The sequence below is a fragment of the Marmota flaviventris genome, chromosome 5 (genome assembly GCF_047511675.1).
Source record: "Marmota flaviventris isolate mMarFla1 chromosome 5, mMarFla1.hap1, whole genome shotgun sequence".
Lineage (NCBI taxonomy): Eukaryota > Metazoa > Chordata > Mammalia > Rodentia > Sciuridae > Marmota > Marmota flaviventris.
Window position 1 is genome coordinate 38,793,043 of NC_092502.1, and position 23,757 is coordinate 38,816,799.

Sequence of the window (23,757 nt, forward strand, 5' to 3'; positions counted from 1 at the left end):
TAGCAGATAAAACTACACATGACATACATATTTTCTCTACACTAGAAGAAGCTACACATTTTCATAAAAGATTCCATGTTAATGCTAATACTTTACAAAAGCATTTTAAAATAACTAAGGAACAAGCCAGACATATAATAAAACAATGTCAAAATTGTGTGACATTTTTACCACAAGTTAATCTTGGAGTCAATCCTAGAGGACTGATACCTAACCATATTTGGCAGATGGACATCACACACTTGCCAGAATTTGGAAAATTAAAATATTTACGTTACAGTTGATACTTCTTCCGGATTTTTGATGGGCTCCCTTCATGCCGGAGAAAAAACTAAAGATGTTATAGCTCATTGCTTACAAAATTTTGCCACTGTGGGCGTTCCTAAACAGTTAAAAACAGATAATGGTCCTGGTTATACTTCTACCTCTTTTAAACAATTTTGCTCATCATTTGGCATTACTCATATAACAGGAATCCCATACAATCCACAGGGACAAGGCATAGTTGAAAGAGCTCATCAAACTATTAAAACATACTTATTAAAGCAAAAAGAGGGAATTGGAAAGGGGTATATATCCCCCAAAGATAAACTTAAAATAACGCTTTTTACTCTAAACTTTTTAAATTTGGATTCATCAGGACTTAGTGCTGCAGAAAGACATATGTATCCAAAAAATGTACATAAGCCTAAGGTACTTTGGAAAGATATTCTAACAGGACAATGGAAAGGTCCTGACCCAGTGATTGTCTGGGGTCGGGGTTCTGTTTGTGTGTTTCCACAGGGAGAACAGCAGCCGATTTGGATTCCAGAGAGACTAACCAAAACAATTTCTACAGACCAAAAAGAAGATGATTTGACTCAAATCCATAACAGCTGATATCCAGAGCTCCAGCTTGGCTATTCTTACATCTGTGACAGTGATTAACCAGGATGCTTTTTTCAATATCTATTTTATTATTGCCTTTTCCCATATCATAAAGTTCTATTTTATTTTTGAGCTCATACAGACCTAGGTTAATGTTTTTCTGATCAGTTTTATTTTTTGACTGTGGAGTTTTTAAACATTGCAATGGAGATTTCACCTAGGTAAAGCTACAAGGCCTTTACTATTGTCTTATGTGTTGTACGTTTGTGTGCACTCTTGTGTTTTGTGTTGTATGTCTGTATGTGCGTATGTCCATATTTCATATATGAGGAGCGCTCATGAAAAAATGGATCCAAATTTTTTTTATTCACGTGATTTAAATGGTTTAATTTAAATTAGGTAAATAGCTGTTAAGGATTGTTTTTAAAGGTGGTTAACAGATCTGTTTGTTTACTAATTTAAATTAGGTAAACAGCTGTTAAGGATTGTTTTTAAAGGAGGTTAACAGATCTGTTTGTTTACTTTCACCTTTCCTTTTCATCATATTTAATTAAAAATTTCATCATATTTAATTAAAAATTAAAAATGATGTCTGTTTAGCATCATTGCCAGAATTCCTATCTCCATCCCAGTGGTGGTGAAGACAAAGATAAAACCAAACTACAGCTTCTATGATAGCTATCACAGTAAACTGTATAAACTGATGCATCAATGAATATAACTCAACAAGTAATGCTCAATCAAGGAGTCGATTTACTTTGGGAGGAAATGGACATATTGATAGACTCCTCCGCTTTGAACTGCTTGCAGAACTTGCCTGGACTATGTATCACTTGTATGCATTGTGAACTATCGTTTGGTGCAGCGAATTGTGGTAGTGCTGGCATATCTTTGCTGATGGTGTCACCAGTGATGCAATTTTTCCAAAGGAGCCGTCAATTGGCTTGGTGTCGTGGCATTTCTGTATCCTCCTCCCTTCTGCTAGTGATGGTCTAACATTTGGGGGCCAACAGAGGTGAGGCAAAGAACCTCACCCCCCCACTGGTGCATAGGCCTATCCACAAGTATGGCTGTATGCTGGACCGGTAGTCAGTGACGGGTATGATCCAATTGCAGTGGTATCAACCTAAGACAGGAGGCTGACGCCTAGAGGTCAGTTTTTCCCATGACGGGTAAGAACCATATGTTGAATTGGACAACCTACCAGGCACGGTCCTTAAGCCACATTGCTTGTTGTTTAATTAATCAGAAGGGGGGAGATGCTGAGAGCCATTGCCAAGTAGGAATGATGCATGGCAATTTCTTCGTCAGCCTACCCCATGTTGCTTAGAGGAAGGACTCTCCATTGTGGACCCAGATCATTTGCAGTGACTTTGCATGAAAGGTGACCTTGCTCAAGGACCAGGGCGGATCCAGGTTTAGGGTGTATCCTGCTGGGAATAGGGAGTATCCCACTCCTTGGGTTTAGGGCGGTTCCAGGTTTAAGGTGTACCCTGCTGGGAATAGGGCATATCCTGCTGCCTCAGGCGCTCCCGCTCCTTGAGTTCCTGTTGAGTTCTCGTGGGATTCAGAGAGTATTTTGGGTTACAGAGCCCAGTGGAGGTGTGGATTTGCCCAGAACGTGTTTGTAGAGTGCCGGTGTGAGTTCGGGAATAAAGAATTGCTGTTTGAATCTACAAGGCTGTGAGTGGCTCGTGATTTTGTGCCCAGCCAGACTGCAGCAAGAGAGAGCTTGGTTCAAGGCCCTGGGTATGAAATTTTAAAATCCTAGCAAAAGAAATTGGTCTAGTCTGACTCAAGTCACTACCTCTGCACTCATTATTTGTGCAAAATGCCTTGTAAAAGCATGGTAGGTTCACTGGAACACTTATTCTATTGTGTAGAATGAAGTGTTGCCTGATTCTAGAATCAGAAGAATGAAGGTTAATAAGCAAACAACATGGCAGATCTTGGGTTAATTAAACTGTTGGAGGTACAGTCTTCAGGAGAATGCAATGATTAGTCCAGACCTGAAACACAGTAGGTGATCATTAATTGTTGGTCCCTTCTGTCTTCTTGCTTATCATCAGAGACATGTAGTATATGTCCAGGTAGAGGTGTGAAGCCACCAAGGAATTTTAAGTGGAAAATGACATATCAGTTTCTTTCAGAAAGATGGCTCTGTAGCAATACAGAAATTAGACTATATAAGGAAGGTTGGCATTGCTTATCTTTGTAATTTAACCTTTAGTTACAGAATATCCTGGTGGGGTCAAGACTAAAGGGCAATTTATAGTACCCAAGGATACTACATATATTGACTGAAAGCACTTTGTCTTCCCTTTTATTTTTTCAGATGGTTAATAGTGGCTCTGTTTTTATAATGGATATTGCATCATGTTAAATCAAAGCCAAAGCCGAGAATGGATCTAAAAGCGTAAATGGCTGGGTGAAATACTGCAGGCCTATAATCCCAGTAACTTGGGAAGGTGAGGCAGGAGGATCACAAGTTTGAGGACAGCCTTGGCAACTTCAAGAGAACCTGACTCAAAATAAAAATTCAAAAGTGCCTGCCCAGGGGCAGACACTTGTAATCCCAGCAACTTGGGAGGTTGAGGCAGGAAGATGGCAATTTGAGACCAGGCTAGGCAACTTAAGTGAGGTCCTAAGCAACTAAGCGAGACCCTGTCTCAAAATTAAAAAAAAAAAAAAATGTAAAAGGAGTGGAGACATAGCTGAGTAGTAAAGTGCCTCTGGGTTCAATCCCCAGTACCACATATAAATAAATAATAAATAAAATTTAAAAGGACTAGGTGACAGCTCAGTGGTAGAGTGCCCCTGGGTTCAACCTCTGGTACTGCAAATAAAATAATAAAAGTTAAAAATTATCCTTGTTACCCACTAAATTGATGTCACAACTCACTGTCTTAATCACAGTATGAAATAGCACTGGAGTCATGTTCTCTCCCAGAGTCATACTTTCTCTAAACCCTCACTCACTCCTCCCCAAAGGAGATATTTATTTGAACAAGGAGTTGAGGAGGAGGCAGTTGACAAGCTCCATCCAGCAGCTTCTGAGTTCCCCTTTTGGCTCTGCTCATCTGCCCAAACTGGGCATTGGGTTGCTCCCTATTTCTGGGGGAGGGGAATGGTGACACTTTTCTCTCCATTTGACTATCTTCTGCATCTTCTCAATTAGTTCTAAACTTGGGGAGAGGAGATGTTATTTAAGAGCCCTTATTGTATTCTCCCTATTCCTGCCTTCAGACATTACCTCTCAAATAAGCTATACAAACTGCTCCCCACAAGTGTTAACATAAAAATAAATTTTAAAAACCTGAAAGTAATAAATAAAAAATTGAGATGGCAGGAGAACAGCATAAATATGTAGCCAAAGGTAAAGGGAAGTCAAGTAAGAAGGAAAAGAGGGTGGGGCTAAGAGCTAGGGTATAGAGGTACTGGTAATTATAAGGAAGTGAAAAGTTGTGACTATACTGGGGAAAAGGCAGGCCCTGATGGGCACTGAGAGCCTTAGGCTCCCTCTTCACCCATTACTTCACAGTCCCCGCCCCCCATGAAGTGCCAAAGGATGCTAACGTTGCCCCCACCAAAATGCCAAGGGAGCTGGGCGCGGTGGTGCATGACTATAATCCCAGTGGCTCAAGAGGCTGAGGCAGGAGGACCAGGAGTTCAAAGCCAGCCTCAGCAAAAGCTAGGCGCTAAGCAACTCAATGAGACTCTGTCTCTAAATAAAATACAAAATATGGTTGGGGATGTGGCTCAGTGGTCAAATGCCCCTGAGTTCAATTCTTGCCTCTCCCCCCCACACACACACCCCAAAAAAATAAAAAATGCCAAGGGACGGTTGTTGGTATAACTTTCAGTTTACGGCTAGCAGCTAGCAGCTATGAGCAGCTCAGAGTGCTTGAAGAATCTACACTCTGTTCAAGCCTGATGGAACGCCTGCAGGATGGGATGCTCTGCTCTAGAGAGCTGTTAGTGAAACCACATCCTTAGCATTGTGGTTAACATTGCTAAGCTGCCAGGCCAGTAAATCAATAGCCAGGAGCTTCAGGCATGGAACTCCTAACTTAGGACACCCTCTCCCCTAGGGACAAAGACCCTTCCTGATGATAGCAATATTTACAGCATCCTCCTAGTGCAGTTACATTAGGCATAAGATGATTGGCTTATGGATACTATGGGCACGCCCCACTGGAACCCTTTAACAATTGTATGCATTCCAAAAATAAACTGAGCTACTGGACAAGACTTGAGGTTTATCTTCTGCCAGTTCTCTCACCAGCCCCTGGATTCTGCGTCTCTCCCTCCAAGGACTGAGATAGCTGAGCACATCAGTGACTAGGAACGTCAGCAATTGGTTATATCTCAGACATTTCTCATTCCTTCTAGTGTTCTATCTGGAAGCTTTGGCAGTCACTGGGACTGACTGAAGATAAAATAGTAGACTTAAACATTCTGACTGCTGGCCCTGTCCATTTTAAAGTGCCCAGGACTCCAATACCGCAGAGCCTTTAGGCTCCAGGAGGTAGCCAAAGGAGGGTGGAAGTTACTGGAGTCAGGGATTGTGGTTCTGCTCCCATCTCTGCCACCTCATAACTAAGCATCTTGGATGCCCGGAATCTTGTTTCAATTTCTTTCCTTAAGTCTTTTAAACATGCTTGGGTTTAAATTCAGGCTACACCAATGTACTACAGTGCGAATTAGGGAAGGTTACTTAACTCCTGGGTCTCAGTTACTTTTGTTAAGTAGTAACAGAGAGCCGGGCTCGGGAGGCAGAGACAGCAGGAACACGAGTTCAAAGCCAGCTTCATCAAGGCGAGGCGCTAAGCAACTCAGTGAGACCCTGTCTCTAATAGAACACAAGATAGGACTGGGAATATGGCTCAGTGGTTGCACCCCTGAGTTCAATCCCCGGTACCCGCACGCCCACACGCACCCCTCCCCACCAAAAAGGAAATAACAGAGAAAATCCGTGAGCCAAGAAAGTACCCAGTAATTGTTAGGGAAATACTGCCAAGTCCCACCCTCCCCTGGCGCACCGCACAACACCTGGCAGAGACATCCTTAAGTCTCCGCTCGCCGGCCCGCGCCCCCAACCCGGGCCGCCAGGTCGCGGGCAGCCTGTCGCGACAGCGGCGGTGCATTGTGGGGTTTGTAGTGCGGGGCTGGGGTTGGGTGGGTGGGCGCGGCCGGCAGTCGCAGTGGGGCCATCTTCGGCAGGCAGGCGGGCAAGCGGGCTAGCTCCGCCTTTGCAGCCCGCACCTGCTCCCCTCGCCTGGCCCGATGGCGCCGCGCCCACTGGGCCCCTTGGTGCTGGCCTTGGGCGGTGCCGCGGCAGTGCTCGGCTCTGTGCTCTTCATCCTCTGGAAAACCTACTTCGGCAGTGGACGGGAGAGGCGTTGGGACCGGGGCGAGGCCTGGTGGGGCGCGGAGCCCTCCCGTCTACCCCAGTGGGACGAGTGGGACGTGAGTGCTGGGCCGGGTTCTGCTGAGGGGCTGGGCGGGCTGGGGTCTGCACCTCTGCACGTGTGGCCGAGGGGTGTGTCTGCGGCCCAGCCGTAAGAGCGCCAGAAGCGCTCTCTGGGGCTTGTCCGCCGCAGCGCGGATGGACACGAGGCGGGCAGTCATGGGGTCCTGGAACCCAGGTACGCGCGAGCAAGTTTGGGTGTGTGTGGCGCCGTCGTGCGACGCTGTGGGACTCGACATCCGGTCGTCAGGGTGCGGCCCGGGAAAGAAGGTGCGGCCCAACCGGTCCGGCCGGCGCCTGCGCAGTGTGCGCGGCACGCAGCCAAGGAGGATCCTGGGAGAATTCTCAGCCCCTCCGGAGGCAGGCAGCGGGTCGGTCCCGCAACTCTGCAGACCTGAAGGGGCTGGGGTCTGTAGTCTGCGGAAATTGAGGCTCCGCGAGGGAAAGGAATGTGTCCGAGATCGTTCAGAGTAGCGGGGGAATTGAGGACTCCAAAAGCAGCTCTAGCGCCACTCCTTCAGATCACACCTGCCTGTCCCTGGACGGGAGGAGGGCGGGGATGGTGCCTTGGTCTAACCTAGGGTGAGGCAGGAGGTTGTCAGCCACAGCCTGACCTCTGTCCCGCAGCCCGAGGACGAGGAGGAGGAGGAGGAGGAGCCGGCGCTCGAAGAGTTAGAGCAGCGCGAGGTGCTGGTGCTGGGACTGGATGGCTCTGGGAAGAGCACGTTCCTACGTGTGCTGTCAGGGAAGCCACCGCTGGAAGGCCACATCCCCACCTGGGGCTTCAACTCCGTGAGGCTACCTACCAAGGACTTCGAGGTGGACCTGCTAGAGAGTGAGCAGAGACACCCCCCCACCCCACCCCCGCATTCCATCTCCTCATCATCACTGATGCTGGACCTAAGCCTGAATTGTTTAGAGGGACCGGGAGCCAAGAATGCATGTATAAGCAGGACACTCCCCTGTATGAAATTCTTCCCACCCCGCTCCCAGAGGCAGAAGATACAGTTCAAATTCCATATACTGGCATTTCAGATACTTCATGATGGGTCATCTCTAATACGGTCACCTGCCCCTCACTACTAGTGAAGTTCACATATCTTAACACTGAGAAACTAACAGCTAAGGGTTCATATGCCAAGTACTTTATAAGAATTACTTAATAAAATCCTCCCAACAGTTCCCTAAATTATAATCAGTTACTACCTTCATCAAACAAGTTCAGTCATTTAGCCAAGGTCATCCTGCTTTTCAGTGTTCTAATGCAGTGTCTGGCTCTGGCTATTAAACACTGTGCTACATTGCTTGTTTCTGAAGGTCACTTGGTGGTCTCTTTCTTATCTTGTCTTTTGCATGCACTGTTCCCTCAGTCTGAAAAGCCTTCTTCTCTTGATAAACTGCTATTTGACATCAGACTTTAAATATGATATGAGTTTGAAGCCTTCCCTGATTCTCAGATTAAGAACTCCTTTGCCCTCCCTTTCGGCCGTAGCCTATGCTCTTGACTAAGCCTATGCACCTTGTACACATATTAATATGTTTCATCTTTATCCACAAGGGCTCATCCTCAAGTTGGTAGCTAGCAGAACATATAGAGTGAGTGATCAGAGAGGTTCTTGAGGAACCCCTGTCTTAATTTCTAGGCTTCTTGAAATTTTAGGAGAGAATGGCAGAGAGGATTGAGACGGTAGCAATATTTAATCACTTATATCCAGCCTTAGTCTCACTGGGCAGGACTAGGGACTTCCTGATAGCCACAGGACTCAGGTCATAAAGACTGGGTACATTTAAGTACTAGGAGTTAGAATCAGACTTTGAATGAGGCCTGAGTGGGCCTCCTTCCTTTGGTTTCAGATACTTGCCTATTGGATTGGTTTAACCGTGTCTCTTCTTCCTGCTTGTAGCAAACATTTACGCAGGATTCTGGTCCTTACACCAAACCTTCTCAGACTCCTTCTCATGTGCCAGGGACACAGCTTAAGTGGGGGCTATGCACTTGAGGCTTATTTGTCAGCAGAGACAATATCACTTTTCCCCCAGCTCTGCCAGAAGGAAAAGGATTTTTCATGCTTTCTAAGGGTCTGATATATAACAGTCCAAGCTCAATGGAGACCTTCAGCCTGGATTCAAACTTAGATCTCCCAATTCTGAAAGGCCTGGGACTTTTCTCTCTCAGTCCCTTCACTGAGACCCCTTATAATGTCTATTCTGAAGCCCAAGAGAGAATGGGCCCTTTGGGCATAATTGGTGACTGAATGAATGAATTCAAAACACTTTGATGACTATTCCCTTTCCCACCTCCAGCGCCCAATTTATTAGACAGTTCTGTCAGCTGTATCCTCTGATATATTCTGTATTGTCCACCTCCCATCTCCTCTGTTGCTTCCTGGTCCAAGCCACTGTCCTCTCTCTTGTCAGTACAGGCATTCTGGTAAGGAAATGGGCTTATTCAAAGCAAGTTTTGAGAAAGGTAGAGAAGAACTTCCTGTCCCAAATCTCTATCTTGGTGGTTGGGGGCTGGTAGGGGAGGCAGCTCAGGGTCTTTTACAAGAAGAGAGAAGGCAGAGTGGGGCAAAAGGTAGGAAATGAATATATGTAGATTGAATTACACTAATTAGGTTTCGCTAGGTTTTTAATCAGAAACATGTCAGTCCTGGGTTCCCTGACACCTGTCAGGCTACAGAGAGGCAGCCTGCACCCTTGACTCAGTATAAGGAAATATGGGATACAGAAAAAGTTGCCAGAATGTTGCCCTTAATTTTCTTTTTTTTAAATTTGTTCCTTTTTATGGTGCTGGGGATCAAACCCAGGGCATTATACATGCTAGGAAAGCACTTGACAAGTGACTACATTTGGTTATAGTGTCCAGTCCGTCCTCCCCATGAAGATATTACAGATTATTTTCCAAGCAAAGATTAGCTCTTAGAGCAGAAAAAACAAAATATCAATAAGAACAAAGCAATCCAGTCTGTACTATAGATTTGAACTAGTAGTTTTTTTGTTTTTGTTTTTTGGTACTAGAAGTTGAACCTAAGGGTGCCTTACCGTTGAGCTACATTTTATTATTTTGAGACAGGGTCTCACTAAATTTTTGAGGATGGCCCTGAACTTGTGGTTCCCCTGCCTCAGCAGGATTTGTAGTCCCAAGTTGCTGGGACTACAGGTATGTGCATACTGTGTCCAGCATAGTTGTTTCAATTTTATCTAATCAAAAAAAACCAACATGGTTGTAAAAATAGTCCTGTCAGATGTGCACTAAAGAATGCCTGATATCTGGAGTCCTTCTTAGGTAAATCTGGATTGATCACCATCTGGGTAGAAAGTTTAACATTTCCATAACATCTTCAGAATTTAGGTATATTCCATAGGACCATAAAACCTTGAACACAGTCTATGAGAATTAATATCAATCCATCAATTAAGAACATACAGCCAGGGCTGGGGATGTGGCTCAAATGGTAGTGCGCTCGCCTAGCATGCGTGAGGCACTGGGTTCGATTCTCAGCACCACATAAAAATAAAATAAAGATATTGTGTCCACCTAAAACTAAAAAATATAATATTTGAAAAAAAAAAAAAGAACATACAGCCAGGCACAGTGGTACACACCTGTAATCCCAGCAGTTTGGGAGGCTGAGATAAAGCCAGCCTCAACAAAAGCAAGGTGCTAAGCAACTCAGTGAAACCCTGTGTCTAAATAAAATATAAAATAGGACTGGGCATGTGGCTCAGTGGCCGAGTGCCCTTGAGTTCAATACCCAGTATCAAAAAAAAAAAATAAAGAAAGAAAGAAAAAGAATATATATAACTGGGTGTAGTGGGACATGCCTGTAATCCCTGCAATTTGGGAGGCTGAGAAAGGAGGATTGTGGGTTCAAGGCCAGACTTAACACCTTAATGAAAACCTGTTTCAAAGTAAAAAGGACTAGGGGTATAGCACAGTGGTACCCCTGGTTCAGTCCCCAGTGCCAAAAAAAAAAAACAAAAAACAATAAACCAACAATAATAAAACATTTAGGGCTGGGGACATAGCTCAGTGATAGAGTGTCTGCCTTTTCGTGTATGATGCCCTAAGTTTGATCCCCAGCATCACACACACAAAAAAGGAACCTACCTAAATACACTTACATGTATTTTGTAAACTAAGTTATAATGCAAACAATACATTTGAGAAAACTCTTAAAACAGCCAGTCTTATCCTGTATCAAAATCTTCAACCTTAAATTTGTCTCAAGATAAAGGATGAATAAAGCAGGATTGCCCCTTATCAACTATAGAACTACAGTTCATGTTATTTAAAATAACTGCAAGCAGTACATAAGGTATTATTACTTAGCGGGCTTAAGTTAACTTCACAAAACAATTTAGTTACCCCTACAGTATGTTAAGACAACAATCGTGATTTATAGCATAATATCCAGATGCAGATTAGAGAGAGTATCAATAAATCACATCATCATAAAAATAATATTCATTTAACCAGTTATAAACCAAAAAGAGACTTTAGAACAAATAAAAATTAGAATGAATCCTGATTCTTATAGGACTTAATCTTATTTTAAGCAATCGAAACCTAACAAAGGGGGCTTGGGATATAGCTCACTTGGTAGAGTGCTTGCCTCACATGCACAAGGGCCTGAATTCAATCCTCAATACCACAAAAAAAAAAAAAAAAAAAAAAAAACTAACAAAGGGCTGCGGATATTGCTCAGTTGTAGTCTGCTTTCCTACCATACACAAGGCCCAGGTTTGATCACGAAATAAATAATAACAAAAGCAGAAAACAGGAAATTGTCTTGATAAAACAAAATCTTTAAGTCAGTTTTTTCCAAACTTTGTTAAGAGCAGATCAATATAAGAAATCCTAAGTTCCTCTAGAATTTAATCAAGCAAACCAGAATGGTGAAATGGTGAAAAATATTTTCTGTATTTCTTTTTCAGAATTTCTATATCACATATGCTGATTTGTTACAAAATAGGTTTGCTCTGACCTCTGATACTATCTAATGGCCTGTAAGCCCTCTTCAACTTCACATTGCTTTGGAGAAATAGTCGTTTAAATCTAACCATTATTTAGAAAGTTATTGATAAAAGAGACATATATCAAACCTGAAAAGAAATATTCTGAGGTAAAATTCTGACTCAAAAGAACAAAATTCACTCTTATCTTATGTCCTTAGATAATTGAAAATGGAGAAAATAAAACATATTTAAAATAATGTAGCTGGGCACAGTGGTGCACATCTGTAATCCTAGCAACTTGGAAGGCTGAAGCAAGAGAAATACAAGTTATGGTCAGCCTTAACAACTTAGCAAGACCCTATCTCAAAATAAAAAGGACTGGGGATGTAGCTCAGTGGAAAAGCACCCCTGGGTTTATTCCCTAGTACCATAAATAAATAAATAAAAAATACTAGTAGGGCATGCCTGTAATCCCAGAAACCCAGGAGACTGAGGCAGGAAGCCAGCCTTGGCAATATGTTGAGACCCTGTCTCAAAATAAAAAAGGTCTAGGGATATAGCTCAGTGGTAGAATGCCCCTGGATCCAATTCCCAGTACCACTAAAAAGAAAGAAAGAAAGAAAACACAAGATATTTGAGTGGTGAAAAGCCTAAGATTTCTAGCTCTGAATTAAGGTTTTCTTATAAAAATAAAACCATTTTAAAAACTACATCTTTAAATGGTGTGCAGTGGTGCATGCCTGTATTCCCAGTTTCTCAGGAGGCTGAGGCAGGAGAGTTACAAGTTTGAGGACAGCCTTAGCAATTTAGTGAGACTGTCTGAAAATAAAAAAGGTTAGCAATGTAGCTTATTTGGAGAGCTCCCCTGGGTTCAATCCTAGTACCACAGCTACATTTTAAATCTAAGCAAAGAATAGTTTGAAAAACAGTAGTAGCTCATCTATTACAAAGAAGCAGGTAAGCCTTTTCAGTTTTTATCATAGACTGTTGGCATTAGGTCACATAAATAATCATATGTGGTGACCATTAATTCTATGTGGAAAAGCCTTTGTTTATGGGCTTTTATACAAAACAAAGAATGTTTTATAAAGCACTGAACATTTACAAATATCTGTCCTAATATATTTATCTAATTTACTCATTTTAACAGCTATTTTGAGATTACCCATGGACATAGGAAGCATTGAACGTTATATCTTTAATCTTCTTAATATCCAAGTCAGTTTAGTAGGCCAGAAAAAAATGTGTCACCAAATTGTAAAAATATCCTTATTATCAACATTCAAATTAACCTTTTTGTCATAGATTTACTAAAGTCATGTGAATCAAAAGGCATTTGGATGACAGATTTCAAATTATGTGCTTACTTATCTATAAATCAACTTGTTGCCAGGCAAACAAACAATAGATAAGCATATAAACATAGGTACACACAAAATTTCAAAGCTTAGATTTATTTGCTAGATATATCAGACTATTAAGGCTATGATATAACCTTAAGCAGTCTATAAATCTTAAATTTGCATTGTCAGTTGAGGTCAGGTAGAAATTTTACATCTCAAAGTTTCAGACCAACAAACCTTAAATAACAAGTTTCTTATTAGAGAAAATCAAATCTTTTTTTTTTTAAATATTCATTCTTCAGTTATAGGCGGACACAACATCTTTGTTTGTATGTGGTGCTGAGGATCGAACCCGGGCCACACGCATGCCAGACGAGCGTACCACCGCTTGAGCCACATCCCCAGCCCTCAAATTTTAAAAAAATGTTTATTTTTTAGTTGTAGTTGGGCACAATATCTTAATTAATTAATTAATTAATTTTTATGTGGTGCTAAGGATTGAACCCAGGGCCTCACACAAACTAGGCGAGCACTTTACCCCTGAGCCATAGACACAGCCCCCAAAAGACATAATTTAAATACACAAAATCAAAAAAAGAATTACCAGAGGGGAAAAACATGAGTTCAAAATAAAGTCCATTGTGGATAAGTTTTATCCATCTTGTTGATAGAGGCTCCTAAAGGCTGATGACTAAAGCAAGAGTTATGCTTGGGAAAATGGAATTCCCTATCTTATGCAGATAAATCTATTGCTGTAGCCACCAGAGTTTAGCCTCTTAAGCCAACTTTCAATTTAACAAGCATTAAATCAGCATGCACTTTCAGATATATAGGCCATGCTATCATCTTTGTTTTTTCCAAACCAAAACCAAACCCAGAGGAGCTCTCCAAACAAACCAACAGAATTACTGGAATTTTTACCTATGAATTTTACCTCATCCATCTGTACTCTGAAATCAAGTTCCAGATGGTAGAGAGAATTTACCTGATACCATCCTGTATTGCAAAATTAGCCACTCAAGACCCAAAGCTTCAAATGACTGAGATAAAATTCTCAATGTGCACCATGATGTGATACCCAGCCAGCAGGACTCAGTTCCCAAATAGACTTTTTCCCTCACCAACAAATCATTTTTAGGTAGCTGATGATACAGCAGAAAGATGTGGGGTGGAGGAGGGGTATTCCCCCAAATTTCACCTGTAGGTTCAACTAGCCATGAGCAGAGAAGCCCCCTTCTCCTTGGAGATGGCTGGGGGTTTGAACCATGCTGCTCAAGGGCAGGATCCTTTCCCCAGTACGGCTTGCCAAAAGTATGGCCTGAGGGAATGGTATTACAGCTCCTTGCTCCACTAGAACTCAGGAGGCACACTGGCGAGGAAATAGGTTTATTCCAAGCCAGCTTTGAGGAGGAAAACTTCATGTCTCAAATTCCCATCGGGGGGGCCTTAGGGGGGTGCAGAAAGTTTTTGTAAGAGAAGGCAGAGTGGGACAAAAGAGCTAGGCTGTGTTAATCAGAAACATGTCAGTCTTGGGTTCCCTGGACCCATCAGGCCAGGGGAGGCTGGCCTTCAGCCTCTATTCTTAATATAAGGACATATGGGATGCAGAGAAACAGTTATCAGGAAGTTGCCCTTAATTTCCAAAAGGTGGCTTTTTATCCTCATTACTCTTCCTGCTTCCATTTATGTTCTCAGTGTCAGAGGTGTCTTTCAGAAATCCATGTCAGATGTCAGTCTTGTTTAAATTGCCTAAGGGACTCCCTGTGGCCTTAATGGCCCTGTGCAGCCCACCACTGACCAACCTCACCTGTCATGCTGTCTTCGTCTCTCCCTCTGGTGGTGCCTCAGCCACAACATACTCAAGCATGTCAAGCTTCCCTCTGCCTGTGATGCTTTTCTCTGCCTTTTCTTTTGACTAGCTCCTTATTTTCCCAGACTCAGTTCATGTGCCACTTCCTTCACAGACCACCTAATTCAAGGCCATCCCTGCCCCCAACCACTTTCCCTTGTTCTGTTTTATCTCCTCCCTTTCTGTTTTATCTCCTCCCTTTCTGTATTATCACCTGGTCCATCCTGGTTAGAGAGGGAGCTCCTTGAGAGCAGGGCCCCTGCCTGCTTTGGTTACCTCTGTATCCCCAGCACCCAGATCAGTGCTTGGCACCTAGTAAGCACTCAGTAAATACTTGATGAGTGCCTGCTATGTGCCAGGCATTGTGCTGAGGCTTTGGGGGGATCCAGAGGTAAGTACCTCTCAGAAGAGCTTAGAGTACAAATATCAAAACCAGAAATACTGGGATGCAGGTGACCATGGGTACAGAGCAGAGAGGCAGAGAGGATCAGGAAGGTGGAGACACTATGTGGACAACCATGTGTTGGTAGGATAGCGTATGGTATTTCCAAGAGAAGAGAACAAGATGACATGAGAACAGGGAAAAACTGACTAGGAATGGCTGTGAACAGGCAGGGCAGAAATCCTGTCTTTTCTAGGCATTGGGACTCCTGGCTTCTCATCACAGCCATCACTCACCTGGGAGAAAGCTAGGAAATGGTAATTGCAGAGCACCTGTGTGCCACTCTTATGAAGGGTGCATTGCATATGGTACCTTTGGGTTTTAGTGCAACTCTGATAACTTCAGTGAGGAAGGTACTGATGCTCAAAAATAGCTACATCCCCTAAGAGACCTGGCTGTTGGAGCTAGAGCCAAACTCAGGTCTGATTAGTTTTGAACTCTGTGGTCCTTTCACTGCCCCTGGATGGAAGAGCCTTGGGAAGCTGGAATTGGGGTGGGGTTGCTGTGGGCAGAGAACCAGGCCCCAGGAAGGCTCTGATCTGGCCCCTGGCCTCTTCTCAGTCGGTGGCAGCCAGAACCTACGCTTCTACTGGAAGGAGTTTGTGAATGAGGTGGATGTGCTGGTCTTCATGGTGGACTCAGCTGACCGGCTGCGGTTGCCCTGGGCCCGGCAAGAACTTCATAAACTGCTGGACAAAGACCCTGACCTGCCTGTCGTTGTGGTTGCCAATAAGCAGGTAAGGGCCATGGGAGGCTGGCTAAAGCCAGTTGAACTTCTCACACATGCCTGGGAAGGGCAGGGAGCACTATAGAAGGATTTGGGTCTGTGCTTGGAGGACTTAGCTGAGATACTGTCCCCCAAGTCTTCTACCTATGCTCTTTCCTCATCCCTACCTCTGTCTTCACTCCTCTTTGCCTCCCTATCCTCTGTCACCCTGGAGACATAAGAAAAATAATTACTAAGTACCCACTATGTACCAGGTATGGTTTTGAGTGACATTTCTTATTGGGCTTCTGTTGACCCTACAAGGTGTGGGATAGTCTCAGAGAGGTTTGTTATCCCCCAAAGTTTGTATTAGTGGAATTGGGGTAAGAGTAGTAGAATTGGGATGTCTGATCCAAAATCTGTACGTTTACCTGGGTATGATGGTGCATACCTGAAATCTGAGCAATTCAGGAGGCTGAGGCAAGAACACTGCAAGTTCAAGGCCTGCCTGAGCAACTTAGGGAGACCCTGTCTCAAAATTAAAAAATAAAAATGTCTGGGATGTAGATTAGTAGTAGAGCACCCTGGGTTTCAGCCCCAATACTAGGAGGAAAAAAAAAAAAACCTTTTACCTTTTTCACTCTGTTCTGCCCTTTCAACTTCTGGTTATAGACCAGAGAGCTAAAGTGACAAGAAATAGAATGGATTAAATAATAATAACAACATTTATTATGTGCTCATAGTGTTCCAGGCATCTAACAACCATGATCTCACTTCATTACTGTAAAAATTCATGATGGGCTGGGCACAGAGGCGCACGCCTATAATCCTAGCTGCTCGGGAGGCTGAAGCCAGGAGGATTGCAAGTTCAAAGCCAACCTCAGCAAAAGCCAGGTGCTAAGCAACTCAGTGAGACCATGTCTCTAAATACAATACAAAATATGGCTGGAGATGTGGCTCAGTGATCAAGTGTCCCTGAGTTTAATCCCCAGTACCAAAAACAACAACAACAACAAAAAAAAAAACCAACCCATGATGGGCCCTGCTGTCATCCCTCAACTTTAGCAAAGCCAAGACTCAAACTCAGGTCTTCCTCAATGCTTTTAACCATAACAGAGGGCTACCTTGGGTCCACCAAACTTCAACATCACAGACCTTAGGTGCAATCCTTGATACCTGGAAGCTCTGCAGTCCAGAACCCTGTCATACTTCCTATGGCCTGTGCCTGTGTGTCTCAGAAATGTGAGATATGTTTTTTTGTTTGGATTTTGGTGGTAATAGTGATGGAACCCAGGGCTCCAAGCATGCTACAAGCACTCTACCATTGAGCTATATCCCCTGTCCTGTGGAATATGATTCTAACTGAACTGGAGAGAAGCTCTATGTCTTTGACCTTAGATTCCCCCTACCTATTGACAACTATTTATAAATACAGTGACCATGACTGGACATGTAGCTCAATGGCAGAGCACTTGCGTGGCATGCACAAGACCCTAGGTTCAATCCCCAGTACTGCAAATAAATAAATAAATAATAGTGGTGACCAAATGGCCAGGTCTGCATCAGGCATTCCCCATCTATGTCTGTTACTCTGGTGTGACTATTAATAGTTCCTAGCCTCTGAAGTACCCTGGCTTAGACAATGAATTATATCTTCATCTTATTTATAACTAACAGCAATTTTACACCTATGGGAGTCAATGATTAATTTATAGTAGTTTTGTGTTTTTTTTAAACTTTTTTTAGTTGTAGTTGGACACAGTACCCCAGCCCCTATAGTAGGCTTTTGTTTGTTTGTTTGTTTGTGTTTTTTTTTTAGTTTTCAGCGGACACAACATCTTTGTTTGTATGTGGTGCTGAGGATCAAACCCAGGCCGCACGCATGCCAGGCGAGCGCGCTACCGCTTGAGCCACATCCCCAGCCCTATAGTAGGTTTTTTAATATAATCTTTGGTTACTTTATATAGCATCTTTAAACGTACAGGAGTTAAAACCAAAGGTCCCAGCATTCTATGAATTAGTACAAGAGAATCCTTTTAATCTTGGGCCATGATTGAAATTAAAATATATCATCAGCAGCCATGCTGCGAGTACGTTCTTTCTTTCTTTCAGCTAATTTTTAGGGTATTGTCTGGAAGTAACCCTCTATATGAACTCTACCATTCAGTGTAGGAAACTGAGCCAGGATTTCTATAAGGGTCAAAACTTGGTCATCAAACCAACCTGAGTTTGGAACCTGTCTCTGCAATTTATTACTGTTACTTGGGCTAAAAGACTTCACCTCCCTGTACCAATTTCCTCATCAGTTACGTGCACACTGCAGGAATTAGTCTAGGTGTATAAGCACCTGTCATGATGGCTGATACATAGGAAGTGTTCTGTTTGTTTGTTTGTTTTTAATTTTTATTTATTTTATTCACTTTAGTTGTTGATGGACCTTTAATTTTTATTTTTATGTGGTGCCGAGAATTGAACCTAGTGCCTCAACATTCGAGGCAAGCGCTCTACCACTGAGCCACAACCCCAGCCCGAAGTGTTCTGTTTCTTACTGTAGTTGCTGATAGTGCAATGAAAAGTAAGTCAGGTGGTACAAAAGTATGTCAGGGATGAGGGAGAGAGTTTTTTGTTTTATTTTGGTACTAGAGATTAAACCCATGGCATTTTGCCACTAAGCTACAGCCACATCCCTGTTTTTTGTTTGTTTGTTCATTTCTTTTGTTTTACAGTACTGGGGATTAAACCCAGAGCCTCGCTATGCTAGGCAAGTACCCTACCACTGAGATAAACATCCCCAGCCCATCCCCAGTCTTTTATTTTGACACATGGCCTAAGTCCTGAGCTGGCCTTGAATTTGGGTCCTCCTATGTCAGCCTCCCGAATTGCTAGGATCACAGGTGCACCACTACGCCCATCAAGAACTCTGAGTTTATTACAAGGTACCCAGAGGTGGCTCCTGGAAACTTGGGCCCTGATGTTCCCGGAAGTAGCCAAAGAGTAGTTGATTTCATGGATGACAGGATAACAAGAGTGGCAGTGTTGGGAACCACTGTCAGCTGTGTCCTAACTGGTTTCTGTGTCTACCCTAGGACCTGAGCGAGGCCATGAGTATGGTGGAGCTGCAGCAGGAGCTGGGCTTGCAGGCCGTCGACAGCCAACGGGAAGTTTTCCTCTTGGCAGCCAGCATTGCCCCTGCTGGACCTGGCTTTGAAAATCCTGGCACCGTGCATATTTGGAAACTGCTCTTGGAGCTTCTCTCCTAGGCTGGAGCCACCTGCTCATTGCCCAGCCAGGGACCACAGTTCCCTGCTTCCTGCTTCTTCATCACCAGCCTGGGCCTGGGGCAGGACCCACACGACACTTCCCTTCTCCCCTCCTTGCCCTCTCAAGAGCAAGGTCAAGTCCTGTGCATACACCTTCCTGGTGAGGTAGCCATGAGGCTGAAACAGAGAGGTGGGAGAGGGTAGTTTCTTGCTTATTCTAGGCTGGAGTGTGGATCCAGCGTTCCTTTCTGTTACCTGCACAGTGAGATGCTTACTGGGCTCAGTCCTCCCCTCCTTGAAGGTCTCAGTGATTGAAAGAACCAGTGCAGGTGTCACAAATACTCCCTGGCACCTCCAGGTCTCCCAGTCTAGACTGTCCCTCCTGGTGACCATGCCCTTCACATCCGAGCAGGTTCTGTGTGGTTTGGAGTGAGCCCTTGCTTCCAGCTCTGCATTTGTCCTTCAGGCCCTGCTCTGCCAGCCAAGCTCAATGGCACATACCTGTAATCCTAGTGACTCAGGAGACTGAGGCAGGAGGATTGCAAGTTCATGGCCAGCCTGGGCAACTTAGCAAGCCCCTGCTCTGCCTAATTGGCTTGTGGCCTTGTGTAGTCTCTGCCTCTCTGGTCCCTAGGCCATCATTTCAAAGGGAGGTGATTGCCATGTTTTGTTCTAACTGCCAACCATGGAGATGTGAAGTACTAGGATGAACCTGGAGACCCTAGCAAGGACCTTCTCAACACCTCCCTGCTTTTAAGGCCTGGATTGCCAGCTTCTCTTGACCGCAGAATAAGTACAGTTCACCAGACAGAAAGGGTTAAGGCTGGGTTTCCCCCCTGATCTGGAGACAAGCTGCTGCTCTTGTACTAACTGTGTCAATGCTCATGTTTACATAAGCCTGAGTCCCTGGGAATGAGACTGTTGACTGGAGTTGGGAGTCAGCATCAGAACTGTGTTTTATTTATTTATTTATGTATTTATCAAAGGAACAGGCCAAAGTTCTAGGTTCTGTTTCTAGGTGCTGTAATCACAACCCCAGGTGATTGTCATAGAAAATTTGGAACATTGAGGAAAATAGCTGGAATCATGATGATATTGAAATAACCTACAGATGACAATGGAGACAAAGCTGTAGCCACACCTCCTCCTGCCTTTGAGATTGTAATTGATATCATATTTTACATTGATTCACATGAACTTAAACTCATCCCCTTGGCTCAGTATGTTGAAGGAACACAAACCCCTTCTGGATAGATAAAAATGACTCTGGGAGAGGAAATTTCTGTAAATCCAGGTAAAAAGATGAAAAAAAAAATTCATCATGTGAATCTATAGGACAGGAATAGCAGACCAGCCAACAAGGTGGCCTTGGGCATATCACTCAGCCTTCCTGGACCATTTACTCCCCAACAAAAGCAAAGTTGGACTGAAATTCTGGAATTATCTCCAGTGCACATTCCATGATTCTATGAATAGTGATCAGCCAATTTAAGGACTGTCTCCACATCAACAGTTCTTGTTTGTACAGGCAAAAGAAGGAGCCTGTTGTCTGTCAGGGGCCACTGAATAATCAACAACTGCAAACGGACTTATTTTTTTAAGGTGATATCCCACTCAATTTGCTTTCTAATTGAGAACAGAAGTGTGTGCCTTTGTTTCATTTGACGTGTACCAGCATGCTTCAGTACCATAATGTGGTCAGGAAGGGCACTGTGGAGGGGCAGTGTGTGGGAAGCTTTTAAGTCCAGAAATAAGTGTGATCTGTGGGAATGTGGCCCACTGTGCCCTTGGACTGTGGAAATAACAGAATGGAATCACTGTTCTTTGATATGCCAATTCATCTTCCATGGCAAGAAGGGATGTTTCTGCTTTTGTATTAAATATTTAAGGAATGACTTGGGTTTTAGAGTAGCCTTTGAAATTTTGCTAGCAGTTTTTCATCTTGTCATTGGAAGGGTGAGAAACTGTGTCTTTGTTCTATAAAATTCATCTTGTTCTCCAGGGCTTAAAGGTTGCCTTCGGAACCAGCATTGATTGTTGAGAGGGATACTTTTTTTCCTAATTAAGATCTGCCTTTGTCTAATGAATATCATTATGTAGTACAATTTTTAAAGTCCTCAATAAGGGGAGATGAACTTGAAGAATAAACAATTCTACTATATATATATCTACTTGAGCTGCTTTTATAAAGACCACTCTCAGAACCTCAGGTGTCAGTGGCACATTGAGGAGCTAGAGTAGCATCACCACCCCATCCTTATACAGCATATAGGAATTCCAGTGGCCTCTGGGTGCTGGTACACTCACATGGTAGGGGCTGCTAGCACATTCTTTTCCCTCCCTGCCTGGCCTTGTGGAGATTTTGTTGTTGTGTTTGGGGTTTTTTGTTTTTTTTTTTTTTTGGGGGGGGGGTAGTAGGGATTGAACCGAGAGGTGCTTTACCACTAACCTATAACCCAGTCCTTTTTATTTTTGAGACAAGATGCTGAGTCTGGTCTCAAACGTGCAATCCTTTTGCCTCAGCCTCCTGAATCACTGGGATTTTTAGGTATGTGCCACCATGCAGGACTCCTGTGGTGCTTTTACCTAGTTGCTGGGGATTGAACCCAAGGGCACTCTACCACTGAGCTACATCCCTAGCCCTTTTTTATTTTTTGTTTTGAGACAGGGTCTCTCTAAATTGCCCAGGCTGGTCTCGAAATCCTCCTGCCTCAGCTCCCACGTTGCTGTAATTACAGTGTACACCACCACACCTGGCACTCAGCTACTTCTGAATAGTACTTTCTGGGACCAGGAGCTGAGAACATCTGGCTCTTGCAAATCAGCCAGTTACCTACAGCTTCTCATCTCAAAGTATGTTCTCCAGTCTAGCCTGGGTGACACTCTATTCCTCCCAGTGCCCCAGCCCCACAGTTGCCAATTTAGATGAGCTTAGAAACACCAAATTAAATGTCTGGGATGCACTCACATTCTAACAAGGTCAGCCAGAGGGAAGATACAAACCAGAATGAAGAGATGCCTCTGGGATCTACTCACCTGTTGCACCTGTGCCAGGATCATTCACCTGGCCTTAGCAGCCTGGGTTGTTTTGGGAGGTGTTAGGGATCAAACCTAGGACTTCATACATGCTAGGCAAATGTTTTACCAAGAGGCCATAGTTCTGTTTAAATAGCTTAAGAACAAAGGCCCCACCCAGGCCATACTTTCTAGAGAGGCCACGTTGGCCCATATCATGGACATTTGTATGGTCAGGATGAGAGGGTTCTTGAGGTTCCTGGGACTAGCTTCCCATCCCAAGAGGCTATGTCCAGAAACTCTTGGTGCCTGGAACTGCAGGTTTTAAGATTGTGCTGATAACTTGATACCTGGCTGTGAGGACAGGAAGGAAAAGTCAGTCCATCACAGCCTCATGGTCTTCTTGGGGAGGGTGCTGATGGAAATCTGATACTTGTCTCCCAGCCTGAATGAAACGTATTCTCCAAAAAATATTTCCACTTACCTTTAAAAAAACAATTCAACATCTGCCTTGGCCCACCCTGTGGATTCCCAGGCAAGATCCCTGCCCTCAAGCTTATCTAGCAAGGGATGCCAAGTAAAGAAAAATGATTGCTGGGCTTAGTGGCACATGCTTGTAATCCCATCAATTTGGGAGCCTGAGGCAGTTGGATCACAAGTTAAAGGTAAGCCTTGGCAACTTAGTGAGACCCCTCTCAAAAAAATTAAAAGGACTGGGGATACAGCTCAATGGTAAAGGACCCCTGGGTTCAATCCCCAGTACCAAAACAAAAAAGAAAAATAGGTAGATATGGGGCTCAGGTCTTTGGCCCTGGTTTTGATCCCTAGCACAAAAAAATAAACATGTATTATTATAGGAAGTCTGGGGGTGGCAACTACAGGGTACACCCAGCCTAGGGGCAAGGGCTAGTGGTAGGGAAGGCTTCCTAGAGTTGGCACCTGAACTGGATAAAAAAACAAGGCAAGGGGATAGCCTGGTCAAATGCTAGAATTTGGAATTCTATAGACAGAGGAAGTTATGAAGCCAAATAGGCCCTCAGGAGCTCTGCTAGACAAGATCCTAAAAACCGCTCTCAATGCTCATAATGGCCAGTCACTGATGAAATCTAAGGCTGAGTCCAAAAGAGGGTGTTCTGGGACTCTTCCAGCCCACCTTGATAGTGTGGGATGGGTGGGCTGCAGAAAGCCTAGGAGATTTGACTTCAAGCCCCACTTTAACATCTCTCCAGCCTGTTTCCTTTATCTGTAAGATGAAGATAAAAGCTCGCACCTCACAGGGTTTCTCAAAAGCAATGAAATGTAAACACACCAAGCCTTTTTTCTCTTTTTTTTTTTAGTCCCAGGGGTACTCTACCCCTGAGCTATATCCCTCCCACCCCCTTTTAAAATTTTGAGACAGCATCTTGCTAAGTTGCTGAAGATGGCCTTGAACCTCAGATCTTTCTGCATCAGCCTCCAGAATTGCTGATTCTGTGTACCACAGCACGCAAGTCAAGCCCCTACTTTGAAGAACAGTGAAGACACATTATAGGTGCTTCTAGGAGAAACCCTAACAATAAGGCCTAAGTTGCGGATGAAGTATTAGGACTTAAGGAAATACCCACCCCATGCCCTGCCTCACATGTCACTGCATTCAGGTAGGCCTGGCTCAAGGATGACCACAAAATGTACAGCCCAATGCACTGCTCACAACAGAGTGGTATATAGCAAGCAGTCCACCATAGTCCCAGAGGCAGGTTTGGGGCCTGGGGTTCACTTCAGGCCAAAGTCAACAAGCAGTTTAAAGTAGAAAGGTAGATCACTTGGTGGGCAGACTAGGAGTTGGCTCCTTAACCTCTGGCAG

General features: G+C 43.9%; 2 protein-coding genes across 2 annotated transcripts in view; one reads left to right on the plus strand and one right to left on the minus strand.

The window, feature by feature from the left end:
• Nop16 (NOP16 nucleolar protein) overlaps positions 1-23,757 on the minus strand; it is a 57,050-nt gene that overhangs the window by 26,353 nt on the left and 6,940 nt on the right. The gene's annotated exons all lie outside the window — the stretch shown is intronic.
• On the plus strand, positions 6,080-21,060 carry Arl10 (ARF like GTPase 10). The gene is made up of 4 exons (XM_027941129.2): positions 6,080-6,336; positions 6,965-7,172; positions 15,495-15,670; positions 18,726-21,060. Exons 1-4 carry the CDS (start codon positions 6,154-6,156, stop codon positions 18,897-18,899), a joined length of 741 nt encoding a protein of 246 aa, XP_027796930.2. The 5' UTR covers positions 6,080-6,153; the 3' UTR covers positions 18,900-21,060.